The sequence below is a fragment of the Giraffa tippelskirchi genome, chromosome 1 (assembly GCF_054371585.1).
Source record: "Giraffa tippelskirchi isolate mGirTip1 chromosome 1, T2T-mGirTip1v1.2.pri, whole genome shotgun sequence".
In the NCBI taxonomy this organism is placed as follows: domain Eukaryota; kingdom Metazoa; phylum Chordata; class Mammalia; order Artiodactyla; family Giraffidae; genus Giraffa; species Giraffa tippelskirchi.
This window is the reverse complement of record NC_137275.1, coordinates 20122166-20139242: the sequence shown is the minus strand read 5'-3', so window position 1 is coordinate 20139242 and position 17077 is coordinate 20122166. Positions and strand designations below refer to the sequence as shown.

General features: G+C 41.1%; 1 protein-coding gene across 4 annotated transcripts in view; it reads right to left on the bottom strand.

Moving 5' to 3' along the window:
- Positions 1 to 2198: 2198 nt before the first annotated feature.
- Positions 2199 to 17077, bottom strand: part of RASGEF1B (RasGEF domain family member 1B) — a 39092-nt gene continuing 24213 nt past the window's right edge. For all 4 annotated transcript variants that reach the window (XM_081583752.1, XM_081583772.1, XM_081583762.1 and 1 more), the window contains 6 exons: positions 16325 to 16404; positions 16083 to 16178; positions 8870 to 8965; positions 8377 to 8500; positions 6516 to 6588; positions 2199 to 3602 (listed from right to left, as the gene is read on the bottom strand). In XM_081583752.1, the coding sequence (XP_081439878.1) occupies positions 3578 to 3602; positions 6516 to 6588; positions 8377 to 8500; positions 8870 to 8965; positions 16083 to 16178; positions 16325 to 16404 (494 nt within the window). In that variant the 3' untranslated portion in view covers positions 2199 to 3577. The remainder of the gene's footprint in view (positions 3603 to 6515; positions 6589 to 8376; positions 8501 to 8869; positions 8966 to 16082; positions 16179 to 16324; positions 16405 to 17077) is intronic.

Sequence of the window (17077 nt, the reverse complement as noted above, 5' to 3'; positions counted from 1 at the left end):
GGCAGGGCACCTCCATCATCTGTAGCTGAACACTCCTATACAGTTGAGCAACTCAGCTTCCAAGGCTGGGCCGTGCTTTCTCGGGATTCTACGTGCAGGAGGCTAACGGGCATCTGTATAGAAAGAAGCACAAGTGTGCTAAAGGTGCAAGAGGTACGAGAGGAAACAGCAGGGGTGTCAGAGCCGGGGCCAGTGGAGAGGGAAAGCTGAAAACCTTCAAAGACAGACGCGAGGCAACCCTTTTCCAATGATGTTCTTTGTTAGATGCAAGGCGGGCTACCGCTGGGGAACCTGGGCCTGTGTCCTCAAACACAGGGGGTTCGTCCTCAAACACAAGGGACACTTCAAATCCTGAAAGGGGGCTCTCTTCCTTCCCCACCCAACTCAGCTTGATGTGAGGCCTCAGCTCAGAGCCCACAGCTGAGGAATGCAGGGCGTGTCTGAACAGAACACATCAGAATCCACATCTACGGGGTGCCGTTCACATTTGTGTTTACCCAGACTTCCATCCAGCCACAGCCATGATCAAGGCACCTAGACCCAAACCCAAGGAGGAGGATGGTGAATGACTGCCACAGCTCAGTCAGTTCCTGGTTTAAAACTGCTGGCTTATCTGGGCATGAAAACAAAAGGCATGCGTGAGAATGGTAACTCTTACCATGAAGAGTTTTTGCTTAAACAGCCTTATAATCTCTAAAAATCCCTAATTTGTTAAGCCTCTTATCACTTTAGGAAAAAAACGTTCACTAGCCTCATTTATGTATCTAATGCCACTCATCAGAGCTGACTCATTGGAAAAGACCCTAATGCTGGGAAAGATTGAGGGCAGGAGAAAGGGGCGACGACAGAGGATGGGATGGTTGGATGGCATCATTGACTCAGCAGACATGAGTTTGAGCAAACTCTTGGAGATGGTGAAGGACAGGGAAGCCTGGCGTGGTGTCATCCATCGGGTCGCAAAGAGTCAGACACAGCTTAGCGACTGAACAACAACAACGGTGCCTTAAATAGAAAATCTTAGGGCATGTTTGCAAACTCATTGTAATGCTCAGAACCAGTTAAGAGAGTCGAGGTCAGCAAACTTTCTTTCTGTAAAGGGCGGAGAGTAAATATCTGAGGCTTTGTGGGCCATTCTGTCTCTGTTGCAACTATAATACCCTGGTTTGTAGCCAAAAGCAGCTGCAAGGAAGTGTGTAAGCAAGTGAGTGTGTCTGTATCCTAAAGACTTCATTTATGGATGTGGAAATTTGCATTTCATATCATTTTCATGTATCGTGAAATACTTTTTTCTTGATTTTTTTCAACAATTGTCACCTTGTGGCTGTGGCTCAAATAAAAGGAGTAGATTTGGCCAGCAGCCCATCATTTGCAGACCCCCCAACGTAAGTAGTTGAAAGATGGCCATTGCTGCTGTCATGGCAACACCTGCAGGACGCAGAGTTCAGGGAAAGACAGGGGAGGGACTGGGAGGCAGTGCTGTAGGGCGCCCTGCTGCTGTTCGGATTCCAGGACCAGCAACATCAGCATTCCCAGCACCCTACCCCAGACCTACAAAATCCACACCTGCAAGTCAGCAAGATCCCCATGCTCCTTGAAAGCTTGAAGGTTATACTGAAGTCTGAGAAGGCTGGACAGTGTGATTTAAAACCTGGGGTCTGAAATTAGAAGGTTTAGGTCAAGTCTTTGCATCTCTTATTAGCTACATGGCCTTGAACAAATCATTATCATTATTGATGCCCCTGTTTCCACACCTATAAGCGTGGAGATGATGATCCATGCCAAACATTCAGAAGTGTCTGGCAAGTGATGCTTATTAAATGATGGCTCAGCAGTAAAGAATCTATCTGCAGTGCAAGAGACCCAGGTTTGATCCCTGGGTTGGGAAGATCCCCTGGAGAAGGGAATGGCTATCCACTCCAATATTCCTGCCTGGAGAATCCCACGGACAGAGGAGCCTGGTGGGCTACAGTCCATGGGTTCGCAAAAAGTGGGACACAACTGAGCTACTACCACTTTCATGTTTTCGAGACTGGGTTCAAGAAAGTCAGGACCCGCACACATACTTCTAAAGGCCACTTCCCCAAGGACAAGACACATTTCCAGCCAGTCACTTGAGTCGAATGACTGAGTCTACAGTCCCCCACCGCCTCCACCTCCCCATCAATTCCATCCATTAAAGAAAAGAAAGGCATCACAACTCCAGGCCGCAGAGTGTCAAATATATTGATGGTTGTAAAGGGACAGCTTAGAGACATTTTCGGTCTGCTGAGATGGCGTGCAGTATACAGACATGCTCTGTTTTTTGAAAACACGTCATTAAGTTTTCAAATACATCTCTGTTTTGAACATGATGTCTTCTTTTTTTTTTTCATTAGCACAGTTTACTACTCTACAGATTCTCCTAGAGTAAATAAATATAATGGCTGTTTGCAGAGCAACTACAGATTTGTTTAGATGTTTAACAAGGTGAACTATTTCACAGTTAGATTGACCTCTTGAGTTAACAGCAAGATGTTTTTCATTTGTTTTGTTCACTGCTCTAGTGGGTAGGGGGCAGGGGGTAACTTTACCAATTTGCTTTCTGTTCACATGTTCAGTTGCCAACAGATTCCAAAAGGTAATGAAAAATAACAGACTGTTAAAAAATTAAATTGTAATTAGACCATGGGCTTTTTTTTCCCCAAGACCCTTACAGTCAGATAATTTAAATTTACAAGAGGAAAAAATTATACACATCATGGAAAACTAAGTAACAAAAAAACTACTAAAAAATAGATCCATAGAACACAGTGGTCAGTTGTAAACAGCTCAGAAGGGCAAAGAAAACAGACAGTCCTTCTAGAACATTACGCAGTCCAATGACAAACTCTGCCTTTTTTTTTTCTAGTGGCTATTTTCCTACCACAGTGTTGAGCTTCATTATTATATTAAATAACTTATATGGGTAAAAAGGAGTTTGCTAACCAGCAGCCAACTCAAAACCTTGTAGGAAGAGGGAAGAGGGGAATTCACAAGACAGCCCAAGCTCAGGGAACCTAAGTCCAAGGTTGGCTTCCAGCCAGCCTGATCCCTCTGGGGCAACACCACTGAGCTTCAGTTTGGGATCTAAAAGGAAGGCTTGCTTCCCCTCCCTTCTCTCCCTTTTTCTTTTAAGTTAACAAAGAAACATGGGCTTCCTAAGAGCCAGCCCTCAGCTGGGCAAGTCCCATTAGCAGCAAATGTTGAACCAAATTAAAAAAAAAACAAAAACAAACACATACACACACACAAAAGAGAGCTCCATCCAGGTGCAGAGCTGTGATTCACATGGAAATTCCAGGAGATGAATCATTGCAGAGCTGGGACCCTTAGAGGATTCTTTCTCAAGTGTCCTCAGTGAACATTTCAGTCTCACAGAATCTGAGTCAATCTGTCAGCTGCGGGGAGCAAGGTCCCCATCTGCTCTTGAGGGAGCGTGCTTGCAGGGACTTCATGATTTTTTTGTAGCACAAGATGCCCAAACATAAAGGCCAGCCCCTCGATGATCTATGTGATACAGTGGCGGCGGCAGCAACAGCAGCAACCAGCAGCCCATGTGTTAAACTCTGCCCAGGAGGCTGGATCTGAGGAGTGAAGAAGACACGATCAGAAGCAAGGCGGCAGATGATCTGAAGGAGGATGAAAATCCTCACCCAACACTAGTTTTATCTTTCCCGTGTTTGAAGCTCGATTTTAAATAGTTTACAGTAAGTCAGACAAATATCATGTGATATTATGTGTATGAGGAATCTAAAAAAATGATGCAAACGAACTGATGGACAAAACAGAAACGGACTCACAAACAAAGCAGGATTGCCAAAGGGGAAAGCGGGCGGAGGGATAAATTAGAAATTTTAGAGTAACATATACCCACTGTCCATGCATGCTAAGTCGCTAATCCACTGGGATTTGCTATACTCAAGTCTGGGAATTTCTCCACATCTCTAAAGTAATAAAAGTATATAGGGTAAGATAGAAATTCTATATTAATAATTAACTTCTGACTTTTTTCCAGCTTTAATGAGATACGTGTGTGCTAAGTCGCCTCAGTATGTCTGACTCTGTGACCCTCTGGACTGTAGCTCATCAAGCTCCTCTGTCCATGGGATTCTCCAGGCAAGAATACTGAAGTGGGTTGCCATTTCCTTCTCCAGGTGATCTTCCTGACCCAGGGATCAAACTCGCATCACTTGCATTGCAGGCAGATTCTTTACCTCTGAGTCACGGGGGAAGCCAACATATACACACTAGTATATATAAAATAAACAACAAAGACCTATACTCAATATTTTGTAATAACCTATAAAAAAATCTGAAAAAGTATATATATATGTGTGTGTGTGTGTGTGTGTATGTGTGTGTACATATATAAAATTGAATCACTTTGCTATATACCAGAAACTAACACAATGTTGTAAATCAACTATAATAAAAAATAATTTTAAAATAAATTTTAAAAACAGGACAGAAAAATATCAAGCACTGAAGTCTTTCAGACTTTCTGGGAGAACTGCTAGTCACTTAAATTAAATATAAATATACTGATGTTAGTGGAGACAGCCAAAACTTTGTTTACAGGTAAATCTGTATCTTGAGTGGTTTTATATTAATATGTGTACAAAAAAAGGCTTTGAATTGTAAAAAGCTTTTAGATTCATACTGCCTAATTACTTAGTAAACCTGAGTGTGTTCATTCAGTGCTCACTGAAAGCATTTAAGTAGCAAGCAACAGGAAAGGTTTCTTCCCTCACAGGTGTATTTGTTATCGCCTCTGCTGAACCCAAGTGTTTGAATAAGTGGCTCCTGGACCAGCAGAAGAAGCCTCTATGTAAAAATATCCTACAGCCTGCAAAACTACTGTGTACACATTCTCAGGTAGGTACATCATTTGAGAATTTCTTGTTGTTGTTCAGTTGCTAAATAGTGTCCAACCCTTTAAGACCCCACGGACTGCAGTGTGTTAGGCTCCCCTGTCCTTCACTATCTCCTGGAATTTGCTCAAACTCAAGTCTATTGAGTGATGCTATCCAACTATCTCATTCTCTGTCACCCCCGTCTCCTCCCTGCCCTCAATCTTTCCCAGCATCAGGGTCTTTTCCAATGAGTCAGCTCTTCACATCAGGTGGACAAAGTACTGGTGCTTCAGCTTCAGCATCAGTCCTTCCAATGAATATTCAGGACTGGTTTCCTTTAGGATTGACTGGTTTGATCTCCTTGCAGTCCAAGGGACTCTCAAGAGTCTTCTCCAGCACCACAATTCAAAAGCATCAATTCTTCAGCACTCAGCCTTCTTTATGGTCCGGCTCTCACATCCATACAGGACTACTGGAAAAACCAGAGCTTTGACTATACGGACCTTTGTTGGCAAAGTGATGTCTCCGCTTTTAATGAGCCTTAGTATCCACTTAGCGTGTGTGGTTTTGCAAAGAACCATCGCATACTTCTTTGTTATCCTCCTTGGGGGTGCTCTGCCTTGCCCAACACCTGCAATACCCTCAATGTCATTGCTCAACAGCACAGGAGCATGTCCAAGGCCGTGGCAGATACGAGGGAAGAGCTAGTGCTCACCCTAAGGGCTCACAGAGCAGAAGGGCAATGAAGAAACAGCTCCAGTCCTTTGCCTATCACCATGATTTATTCTAACGATAATAATTCCAATGCCTCTGTACCTTATCTCTCCTCTATAACAGGTTCAAAGAAGGCCTAAATTTTCCTTTGAAACAAAACCACACAAAAGCAAATATATCCTAGATACCCTGGTTCATAAAACCTAGCCCTGATCGAGTTTAACAAAGGCTCTCAAATGACTCTGGAAAGAAGAGAAAATGGGCCTGTCAACCTGGTACCAAAAGGCACACGCTCCCAGAGTCTCTCAGTAGAAATACACAAACAGCAATTTTGGTTATCGTAATTCTATATCCTGGGCCACTTTCGCCCATTAAAGCATCTCAAGTGGTTAAAAGACAAACTTATCTATCCTAATTTTGTTCAAAAATACTAATAGAATAACAAAATGTTTAAATTTGAAAAGATTGTGGATTACGTTTCAAGTCCTAACTCTCTCTCAAACCAAAGAGGGGACCAAGATCTAGGCAATAAGTGACACTCTCAGATTTACTGAACCAACTGGTCTTTTTTATCTCAGGTCAAATAAAATTTTAGTGTTAGAACAATTCTTATCTTTTAGATGAAGAAAATGTGTCAGAGGCCTTTTTAACACACCATGGGGAAATTTCAGTTCCTCATCCCATAAAATACTGGGAGGGAAAAAGAAGCACAGAGTCACTGTGTATCTGCCAGTATTAAAAAAAAAAAAGCAATAAAACTGAAGGATGGCAATGAAGATTTCAAGCCACAAAGATTCAGTAAACAAGAGATAAGCTACAGAGAGGGCTTGCAACACGCAGGCAGGGACTTTCTACAGCAAGCACATGGCTTTTTTCACTTAAGGCCAACATGTTTAGATTTGTACAGCAATGAGAAGTAATGAGACTCACCTTAAGGACTTCCATCTGTCTTTCTCTATATGATTTTCAGGTCCTTCACTTTCATAGGAAGCCAAGTAGAGAGCTACAATCAACCAAAAGGAAGAATGCATGAATGCTGAAGCCTTCTTCTGATACATTACCCACCTCCACTCATTCCCCATTCAACCTCAGCCAAATTCTACAGCAAAGCACATTCTTTAAAACATCAAATTACAATTGGGAAGCTTTAAAAACACAGAACACCACTTTGCCAGGGGCCTCTAGACCAAAAAAGCACTTGGTTAACTAAGACAATTTATTATTATTATTAGTTAAAGGGATACGTGTGAAAGACATGCAAAGTCTGACATGCCCACAGCATTTCTCCCAGGTTCTATTTTTTTCTATTTTTTTAAAGCTTCTTTATATATATATAAATATACATATATTTATTTATTTATTTTTTGGCTGGCCTGGGTGGGCTTTTTCTCTAGCTGCAGCAATTGGGGGCAACTCTCTGTAGCAGTGAGAGGGCTTTTCATTGTGGTGGCTTCTCTTGTTGCAGAGCACAGGCTCTAGGATGCTCAGGCTTCAGTAGCTGCAGCACGTGGACTTAGTAGTTGCGGTTCCCAGGCTCTAGAGCACAGGCTCAATAGTTGTGGAGCACGGGCTTAGTTGCTCCACAGCATGTGGGATCTTCCTGGACCAGGGATTGAACCTGTATCTCCTGCATTGGCAGGCAGATTCTTTACCACGGAGCCACCAGGGAAGCCCATAACTAAGACAATTTTTGAGGCAAAAAAAAAAAAGCTTATAAAGGCAAGCCACAGGACTAGAATATACACTCACATTTATACTCTTTACAAAAAGGGGAATGGGATGGGGAGCCTTTTCTGCTGGATTTATTTATTTATTTGGCTGCACTGGGTCCTAGCTGTGGCACACGGGATCTTCAATCTTCACTGAGGCAAGAGAGATCCAGTTCCCTGACCAGGGATCGCAGCCAGGCCCCCTGCACTGGGAGTGCAGAGTCTTAGCCACTGGACCACCAGGGCTTTTAAAAAGACTCCTAGACCCCTGTTAGCTTTTTAAAAGACCTTTTAGCAGGTAAAAAATTAGTTTTTTCAGGTCAATTATTCGCTCTTCTAATGTTTTTCGTTTTAAGTCAAAAGGATTTCTGAAGATTTAAAAGCTTGGTATTAATCCTGTTTTCAGAGGTTAATAACAATCAAGCCCCCTCTGGAATAGATCTTATTAATTCAAAATGTTCTTTAGTCATTATCATAAACACTATCAATCTACCATGAGAAATAGTTAATAGTGCAATTGATTTGTATAATATTAGGCTATAATAGAGGAATATAATCAATCCCCAAGGTTTTTACAAACTTTAAATATCCGGTCAGTTTTTTTTGGTACATAATCACTGTTTCTGCCTCAAAGTCCCTAATGTTTTAACAGGTTAAGACTTTCCATGGTTTATTTTTTACAAATAGCAGCAGGTAGCAACTGCTCTGTTTTTCAAGTTTATCTTGAATATCAACATGTCATGAAACACCTTTTTTCTCCCTTAAAGCAAGCCTGAACAAGGGGAAAAAAATCCCTCAGTAACTGTCCATGTGCCCTGAAGCTCTGCAGATCTAATATTATAAAAATTTGTTTAAACACAGAAATGTACTATTTGTGGGTGAATAGTGAGTGAGTGCCTGACTCAAATATTTTAGGGATAAATCATACAGTTTTTTGTGCAACAGAAAACTCAAGATAGAACAGGTCAGAAGACAGGCTTCATACTACATAAGGAACTAGACACCAAGCACTTAATACACTGATTTCCTGATTGTAGGGTCTACAGATCGTGTTAGCGGTCACAGCTTAACAGGCTACGTACCATCTTCACTGAAGACTGGTACTGTGAGCAGATACTGTAAGATCTTCCGGTCCCTCTCAAATGGACACTCCACTTGTTTCCACGTCATGAATTCACTCACTTGTTTGGCCAATTCCCAAAATTTCTACGAAAGAAACAAATGAAAGTTGAATTGAAAGGCAGTTGTCAAAAATCAGGAGCTTGGATGAAACCACTCCATTTAATGTTCTCTTCTGGCTTCTAATCTTCTGAACTACATCATTTTCTTAATTTAAGAAAAATCAGCTATTGATATTTTTAGGTAGTGGTGAAAAGTTATTCAAATACCTCTGGATAAGAATAATAATGGTGTAGCTAATTTATTCTACTCAGCACTGTTATCTTCTCACAGATTAGCAAGGAAACAGAAAACTTGGTTTGAGAACTTCAGAATCAAGCTCAGATGGCCTGGCCTCTCTGCACTTGGTGGAGAGGCTCGTCCTCTGCACTCAGATTTTTTGCAGCCTACCCTTACCTCAAAGTTGACATGGCCGTTGGGAAGGCGGTTGGCACAGCCCTCATTGAGGAAATAAATATCTTTGATTAACAGACTGAAGAATGGTATCACAATCTAGAGAAAACAAAAAGATTCTGGTTTGTTTTGGGCAAATAAACATTTAGTCTCTCATAAACAATACAAGACATTAATGAAGGGATTACATAGTAGTTATTAAGTCGCTCAGTCGTGTCAAACTCTCTGCAAGCCCATGGATTGCAGCACGCCAGGCCTCCCCGTCCCTCACCATCTCCCATAGTAGGCTACCATTAATTAGGATGGGTGCAGTGTTTTGTTGACCTCCCAGAACAGCCATTTCCTTCCTTACATAACTTTTCTGAACATGCGAATGTTGTTAATAACCAAAACGAAGCCAGGATGAGCGGCACTGGGAGGTGGATGGCTTAAGCTTGTTGTTTTCCTTATTTTTCTCAACATAATAGCGTATAGTAAAATCTGAAAGTTCTAGCTACAATCAAAGGGACAAGATCTAAAGGACTCTTACATTTCATTCAATTAGAACCAAATATTAATAGAATACCTGCCACTGCAGGTACAAAGATTTGTTAAAAAAAATGTTTATTTGGCTGTGCTGGGTCTTAGTTGCAGCATTCAGAATCTTTAGTTGCAGCCTATGGGATCTAGTTCCCTGACCAGGACTTGAACCTGAGCCCCTTGCATTGGAAGTGCAGAGTGTCAGCCACTGGACCACCAGGAAAGTCCCACAGGTACTAAGATTTTAAAATACGTGACCCAACTGTCTGTGAGGATCTGTACTGTTTCTATCATTTACACATCTACATTTTAAATGATTTTTTAGTTTTTTAGAGGAACATTTTCTGTTCCCTCAAAGAACCGTATATATGCTCAGTCACTCGGTCGTGTCTGACTCTTTGTGACCCCATGGACTGTAACCTGCCAGGCTCCTCTGTCCATGGAATTTTCCAGGCAAGAATACTGGAGTGGGTTGCCATTTCCTCCTTCAGGGGATCTTCCTGGTGCAGGGATGGAACCTGTGTCTCCTGAGTCACCTGCATTGACAGGTGATTCTTTAACACTGAGCCACCTGGGAAGCCCCTTCTCTTGAAGACAAAGCTCAAGATAACATGAGAACTGGGAGTTTTGAGTAATAGTTGCTACAAACTTCCTATTGAGCAAATCTGGCCTTGTATATCAGAACAAGTAAATACCTGCTCTCTTGGGAAAGCACCAAAGTAGTATAATACCTTGCACAATATTTTGTGAGGGAGGCCCAGGTGAGGGGGGAATATGAATGTGTAAATTAGTAGTTGTTTAAAAAACAATGAGCCTTCTTTAGTAAGCCTTTCCTGCCTCACATCTTTGGTGTGATAGAGTGGTATTTAACAAATTAACCTAAAATTATAATCTCTGAGACAGTATCTTAATTCGTGCTAAATCCAGAAAGAACAAAGAATAAGACTCTCTGTTCTTCCCCTTTGTAACTTCTACTTTCTCTCAAATGCTCACATGCTTTTGAAGATTCTAAATTTGCGACAGTACAAACAATGTTGCAAACAGCCTATGCTGTTTACCCAAGAGCAGGTTTTTGAAGTTTCCCTAAGCTTATGACTCACGTGGTACATCTATACTAGATGAAGGGGAGGTCTGGAAAACGTATGTTTTGGCTCATACACAAGAATATTAGCATGCATTTTCACTTCTAGAGAGAAATTCAGATTTTCCCCTAAAGTCATTTTAAAAAGATAGGCTTTGATTATTTTTTTGTTTTGCTGATTTCGTGACAGCACTTTTGAATGTACTTTTTCAAAAAAAAATTTTTATTTATTTTACTCTTTTGGCTGCACTCGGTGTTTGTGGCTGCACGGGTTTTCTCTAGTCAGTGAGTAGGGGCTATTCTCTAGCTGCGGTGTGTGGGCTTCTCATGGTAGTGGCTTCTCTTGTTGTGGACCATGGACTCTAGGCGAGCAGGCCTCAGTAGTTGTGGCTCATGGGCTCAGCTGGACCTGAGGCATGTGGGATCCTTCTGGGCCAGGGATCAAAGCTGTGTCCCTTGCACTGCAAGGCGGATTCTTAACCTCTGGACCAACAGGGAAGCCCTGAATTATTTGCTACTGTCTGGAAGTCTCTAAACTGAATTCGTGAAGGTCCCTTCATAACCTTCTCATGATATTACTGGCTATTTTTTCTACTGTTTTAGAACTAAACAGCCATCACAACAAGGGTAAAAGCACTCCTGCACCTCACTTCTTTGCAAGACCACCTGTGCCTGCAAGGTGTTGGGCTTTGCCTCTGGCAGGTCTCAGTTTAAAATCTGGCTCCACACTTGACTGGCCATATAAGCCAGGAGTCTGCCAACTGTGGCCCACAGGCCAGCCCATCTCACCACCTGTTTTGGAATGGCCTAGAGGTCATGCATTTTACATTTTTTAATGGCTGGGGAAATAGCAAAAGAATAATATTTCATGAGCACGAAGTTAAAATTCCAGTGTCCAGACAGCTCTAGTGGGAAACAGGCATGTTCATCCACTCACCTGCATATCACCTATGTCTGCTTTTGTGCCACTGTGTCTGAGCTCAGTAGTTGCAACAGAAACTGTACGATTTACAAAGCCTAAAATATTTATGATCTGGTCCCTAAGAGAAAAAGTTTGCCAACCCCCAGTATAAGGCTAACATACTAAGAAAGCCTAGTTTCTTCACTTTAAAATGGAAACAGTGCCTCACTGAGTTGTGGCAAGGATTAAATTAAATAATACAAAGTTTGACCTCAATTAAGCATCCCCCCAAAACCCATGGGTCCCATACAGGGGGACAAATACTGCAGATGGATCATCATCAGGAAAATGAGGACTGAATTATAATTAAGGTGGACCTACATATGGTACTGATCACTCACTGTCTCACAAGGATATTTAAACTCTTCAGAAGTTCTTATCACATGCCTCTAGCAGGGTGGCAGAGGCTATATAAAATATATGTGAGTTTTGCATTCATGGTGTGTGCCATATAATCCAGTCTTTTTTAAAAAATAAAATTCACTTAAACCAGAAAAAAATGAAGAACAATTCACCTATTTCCCCCATTCCCTACCTCATGTCTCTGGCAACCAACAGTCTGTTCTCTGTATCTATAAGCTTGTCTTAAAACTAAAAAAAAAAAATATATATATATATATACACACACATATATATATACATTTAGATCTCACATATAAGAGAGATCATATAGTACTTGTCTTTCTCAATCTGATTTATTTCACTTAATGTCTTCCACTTTTACCCATGTTACCACAAATGGCAAGACCTCATTCATTTTAATAGCTGAATAATATTCCATTACATATATAATGAATAAATTGCAATATGTATATATTTGTATGCATATATTATATATATGTATGTGTGTGTGTATATATATAGATATATATATATATACACAAATAAATTACAATTTCTTCATCCATCGGTGGACAAGATTGTTTTCATATCTTGGCTTTGTAAATGATGCTGCAATGAACATGGGGTACATATATCTTTCCGAATTATACAGTGTTTTTGATATACTTGGATAAATACCCAAAAGTGGAATTGCTGGACTGACCCACTATTGATTGTCAGAACTGCTTTTCCAAGATGCAGCAACAGAAATAGTCTCCCTTATTATTCCTGCTCTGTTCCTGACGCCCATGTGCCAGACAGAGCAGTCTCACAAGCTCCTTCACCTTCTCATTTCCTCATGGATGGTTCCCTTCAGATCGGCAGCCCCTACGCAAATCCACCACAGTAAAAATCAGGAGACTACAAGGATTTCCAGAGCCAAGGTAGACATACAGGCTACTAACAGGAACAAGAATTTGGTTTCTGAGAGGTCTTTCAATGAAGGCTTTAGTGGGAAAACTTCTCAAGTAGTAATGTTTCCTAATTCCCTTTCATAATATTCTAAATTCAGTAACTTGGCAGCTACACCTTAAAGGAGTTATCAGTTCCACACCTAGAAATGAATGGTGATGAGAAGGAATAAGTTCCCACGATCAGAAATGGGATGGTGAAAGTATTTAAAACCATACACTCACGTGAGGAGTGGTTAAAAACCAGGAGACACAAGGACTCACAGGAAAAACAGCTCTTTAAGGATCATTTAACAGCCCCTATGTGACAGATAGATTTAATTTGTTCTATGATGTGGTTCCTAGAGAGAAACCACATTGGCCACATAAACGTAATTCAAAGAATATCAAAGATTGTATTACTCTAGTCATGTTGCCAGGAAAACTTTAAAACAGGCAGTAACTCAGAGGTAAAGAGTTTACCCTCACGTCAAAAAAAGGATATACACCGAGGAAACCAGAATTGAAAGAGACACGTGTACCCCAATGTTCATCGCAGCACTGTTTACAATAGCCAGGACAAAAAAAAAAAAAAACAATAGCCAGGACATGGAAGCAACCTAGATGTCCATCAGCAGACAAATGGATAAGGAAGCTGTGGTACATATACACAATGGAATATTACTCAGCCATTAAAAAAAAATACATTTGAATCGGTTCTACTGAGATGGATGAAACTGGAGCCCATTATACAGAGTGAAGTAAGCCAGAAAGAAAAACAACAATACAGTATACTAATGCATATATATGGAATTTGAAAGATGGTAACGATAACCCTATATGCGAGACAGAATAAGAGACACAGATGCATAGAACAATTTTATGGACTCTGAGGGAGAAGGTGAGGGTGGGACGTTCTGGGAGAATAGCATTGAAACATGTATATTATCATATGTGAAACAGAACACCATTCCATGTTCGATGCATGAGACAAGGGCTCAGGGCCGGGGCAATGGGATGACCCAAAGGGATGGGATGGGGAGGGAGGTGGGTGGGGGGTCCAGGAAGGGGAACACATGTAAACCCATGGCTGATTCATGTCAATGTATGGCAAAAACTATTACAATATTGTAAAGTAATTAGCCCCCAACTAAAATAAATAAATTTATTAAAAAAAAAAAAAAAAAAGAAAAAAAGGATCCCAATTCTCTGGAATCAAAGATGGCTCTTATCCCCCAAATGCTTTCATTCATAGACTTGGAGGACAACTGTGAATGAAAAATGTCATATTTTTAAAAAATTGGTGGAGATACCATTTGTTTTATGAACTGGAGAATACGATCCATGTGCTCAGACAGAAATGGTTTAAGAAAAAAATGAAATTAAAGTCAACAGAATTTATTCGATGACAGAAAGGGTAAATACTGTTTTTCTGGAAAAAGCTATCAGAGTCCCACAAGTATAGCATTCACTGAGATTGTGGTTGGGGGGCTGGCCAGTGCTGCAGCTCCAGACTAGGGGCTTCCCAGGTGGCTTAGTGGTAAAGAACCTGCCCTCCATCGCAGGAGACTCGGGTTCGATCCCTGAGTTGGGAAGAACCCCTGGAGGAGGAACTGACAACCCACCCCAATATTCTTGCCTGGAATATCCCATGGACAGGGGAGCCTGGTGGGCTACAGTCCATGGGGTCGCCGTGAGTCGGACACGACCGAGCGACTGAGTAGGCATGCACACGTGCATGCGGTTCCCGACTAAGATGATTCTACAGCCGCTTTCTCTCTAGGACAGAGACCCCTCAAACTCACAGAAGTTCTGCAGAGAAAGCCTTGCACCTTCGGGGTACTGGTATCCTCCCACGAGTATGCTCATTTTCTGAAGCTTAAAAAGCTTCTGATTAGATTTTTCTCAACCTAGTCACGGAAGTACTGAGATGTGGAAAAGTAGTACTTAAATGTTCATACAGGGACTTCTCTGGTGGTCCAGTGATTGAGACTCCACACTCCCAATGCAGGGGACCTAGGTTTGATCCCTGATCAGAGAACTAGATACCACATGCCACAACTAAGACCTGGAGCAGCCAAATAAATAAACATTAAAAAAAATAACAATAAAAATAAAAGCTTATATACTCCCTTGGGCTAAATTGAGATAGTCATCTCTGCTTCATCGCCACTCCAACCTTGCTTCCTTATTTAAAAAATTAATGCATTTACAATAGCTCTCAAACATGATCAGAACCGATATTTTAGATTTTGGTGAGAAGCAATTTAGTGTGCTTAAAAGGTGGGGTTTCTTTTTGCATTTGTTTTCATTTTAGATCATGGAGGCTGAAGCTTTTGAGGGTGAGTGACCAAGAGGGCCTAAAATTTTGTATTCTCATTTTCTTTGATTTGTTGGAGCATGCAGTTCAAGTTAAAAGATGGGTAGAACCTAAGCAGAAAATAGTTTTCACCAAGCAACCTTCATCAGCCCATTTACTGTAACCAAGCGTTTACTTCTCAAATAACATGATCTCCTAATGTCAAAATGACTTCTGCTTCCCATGTATGAAATGTGGGTAAAGGCCCTTCCGAGTCAGGAGCATGGCTGATCCAGGACAGTGTGAAACTGTTTAAGGGCAGGGCAGGTAGAGTGAAGACCATTCATTTCTCAGACATCATCCTGGCACTTTTTCCGCCACCCACGTACCCAATTAGTAACAGCAGGCCTAATGCTACAGCAACTAACCTACTTTCTGAAAATAAATGACTTAACCATGGGAGGTAAGCTAATTCTTTAAAAGATTACATTAAGTCAGCTACCTTGTGCAGAGCTTAAATGTCCGTATTCCATTAAATCAAATTACTCTCTAATGCCATTAGTCATCTTAACATAGGACTTAATTTATTGTTTGAAATACAGCTATTGCACATTACAAAATAATCATTTAAATAATGCAATAATAACATTTGCAAAGCTCTCTACCAAGTTACCTTCCCCTTTCTTTCTTCTTTAGCATCCCCCCTCCCTATGTGGCAAGTGATAAACATGTCTACAGCATATGAACTTTCTTTCTTAGATCTAAACAGGTAAAAGCAGCTGAGTACAGTGCATTTTGGGGCTTCTCCGGTAGCTCAGTGGTAAAGAATCTGCCTGCAAGGCAGGAGCTGCAGGAGACACGGGTTCAGTCTCTGGGTGGAAAAGATCCCTTGGAGGAGGGGATGGCAACCCACTCCAATAGTCTCACCTGGAGAATCCCCATGGACAGAGGAGCATGGCGGGCTATAGTCCATAGGCTTGCAGAGTCAGACACAACTGAAGTGACTTAGCACGCACGCACACACAGTGCATTTCAGTGCAACACGTGGCAACTATGCCATGAATAAAACTTGTTTAAACACATACCTTCTCTCTGCTGCTATGAGCAGTTAAAGACCTTTGTGCTGCCCCACGAAGAGCTGTTCGATAATTATAGAAATTGCTCGAAGGGTCCATTTGATGCTGTAGACAAAACAGAGGAGAATATTAATTACACACTTCTCACCTGCATAAAGTTTATGAGCTCATACTTTAAATGCTGGGTTCAAAAAGTCCAAATAATTCCGGGGCAAAATATTTCTTAACAGCAAGAGATCCACTTCACATACCTCAAGAACATCGAACTTGGCAGTCTTCACTTTGGCCCAAGTTTTCTTCAGTCGAGAGACGGGGCTCATGTTCATGCCAGCTTCCGATTACAATAGAAGGCAAGAAAAAGAAAGTGGAAACAGAGAGATCAGAGAAGTCATTCTAAGGTACATTCTGAAAAAGTGTTCATTACTAAGTGAAATGAGGTTAGCTTTATTTAAAAAAAAACAAAAAACCTACCAAATGATTTTCCAAAGTAGTGGTCCCATTTCACAACCCCACCCAGGTCTGAGAATTCTACGTGGTCCATAATCCTCACAATATTTGGTTCAACCAGTCTTCTTAATTTCAGTCACTCCAGTGTGTGAAATGTATTTCACTGTGATTCTAATTTTAATTTGTATTTCTCTGATGACTAATGACGTAAAGCTTTTCATATACTGTCTGTCCATCAGTATATCTTCTTTTATGAATTGTTCGTGTATTTTTCCCTTGTTTCCATTGGGTTATTTGTCTACATAGCGTTGCTCTGTAGGGTCTTTTATAGAGTTTGAATACAAGTTTTCAGCTAGATGTATTACAAATACTTTCTCCTGTGATATAAATTGCCCTGACATTTTCTTAACAGTACAAGAGGGAAATTAGGTAATCTTCTATTACCTAGACTGTGGGCCTTTCAAGTTCCTGATTTAGATGACCTTTCTGTTCACTATTTTTTGTGCAGTAAGCCAGATAAAAAGCGGAAGATTCACCAGTTATTTTTATGGGGAAGA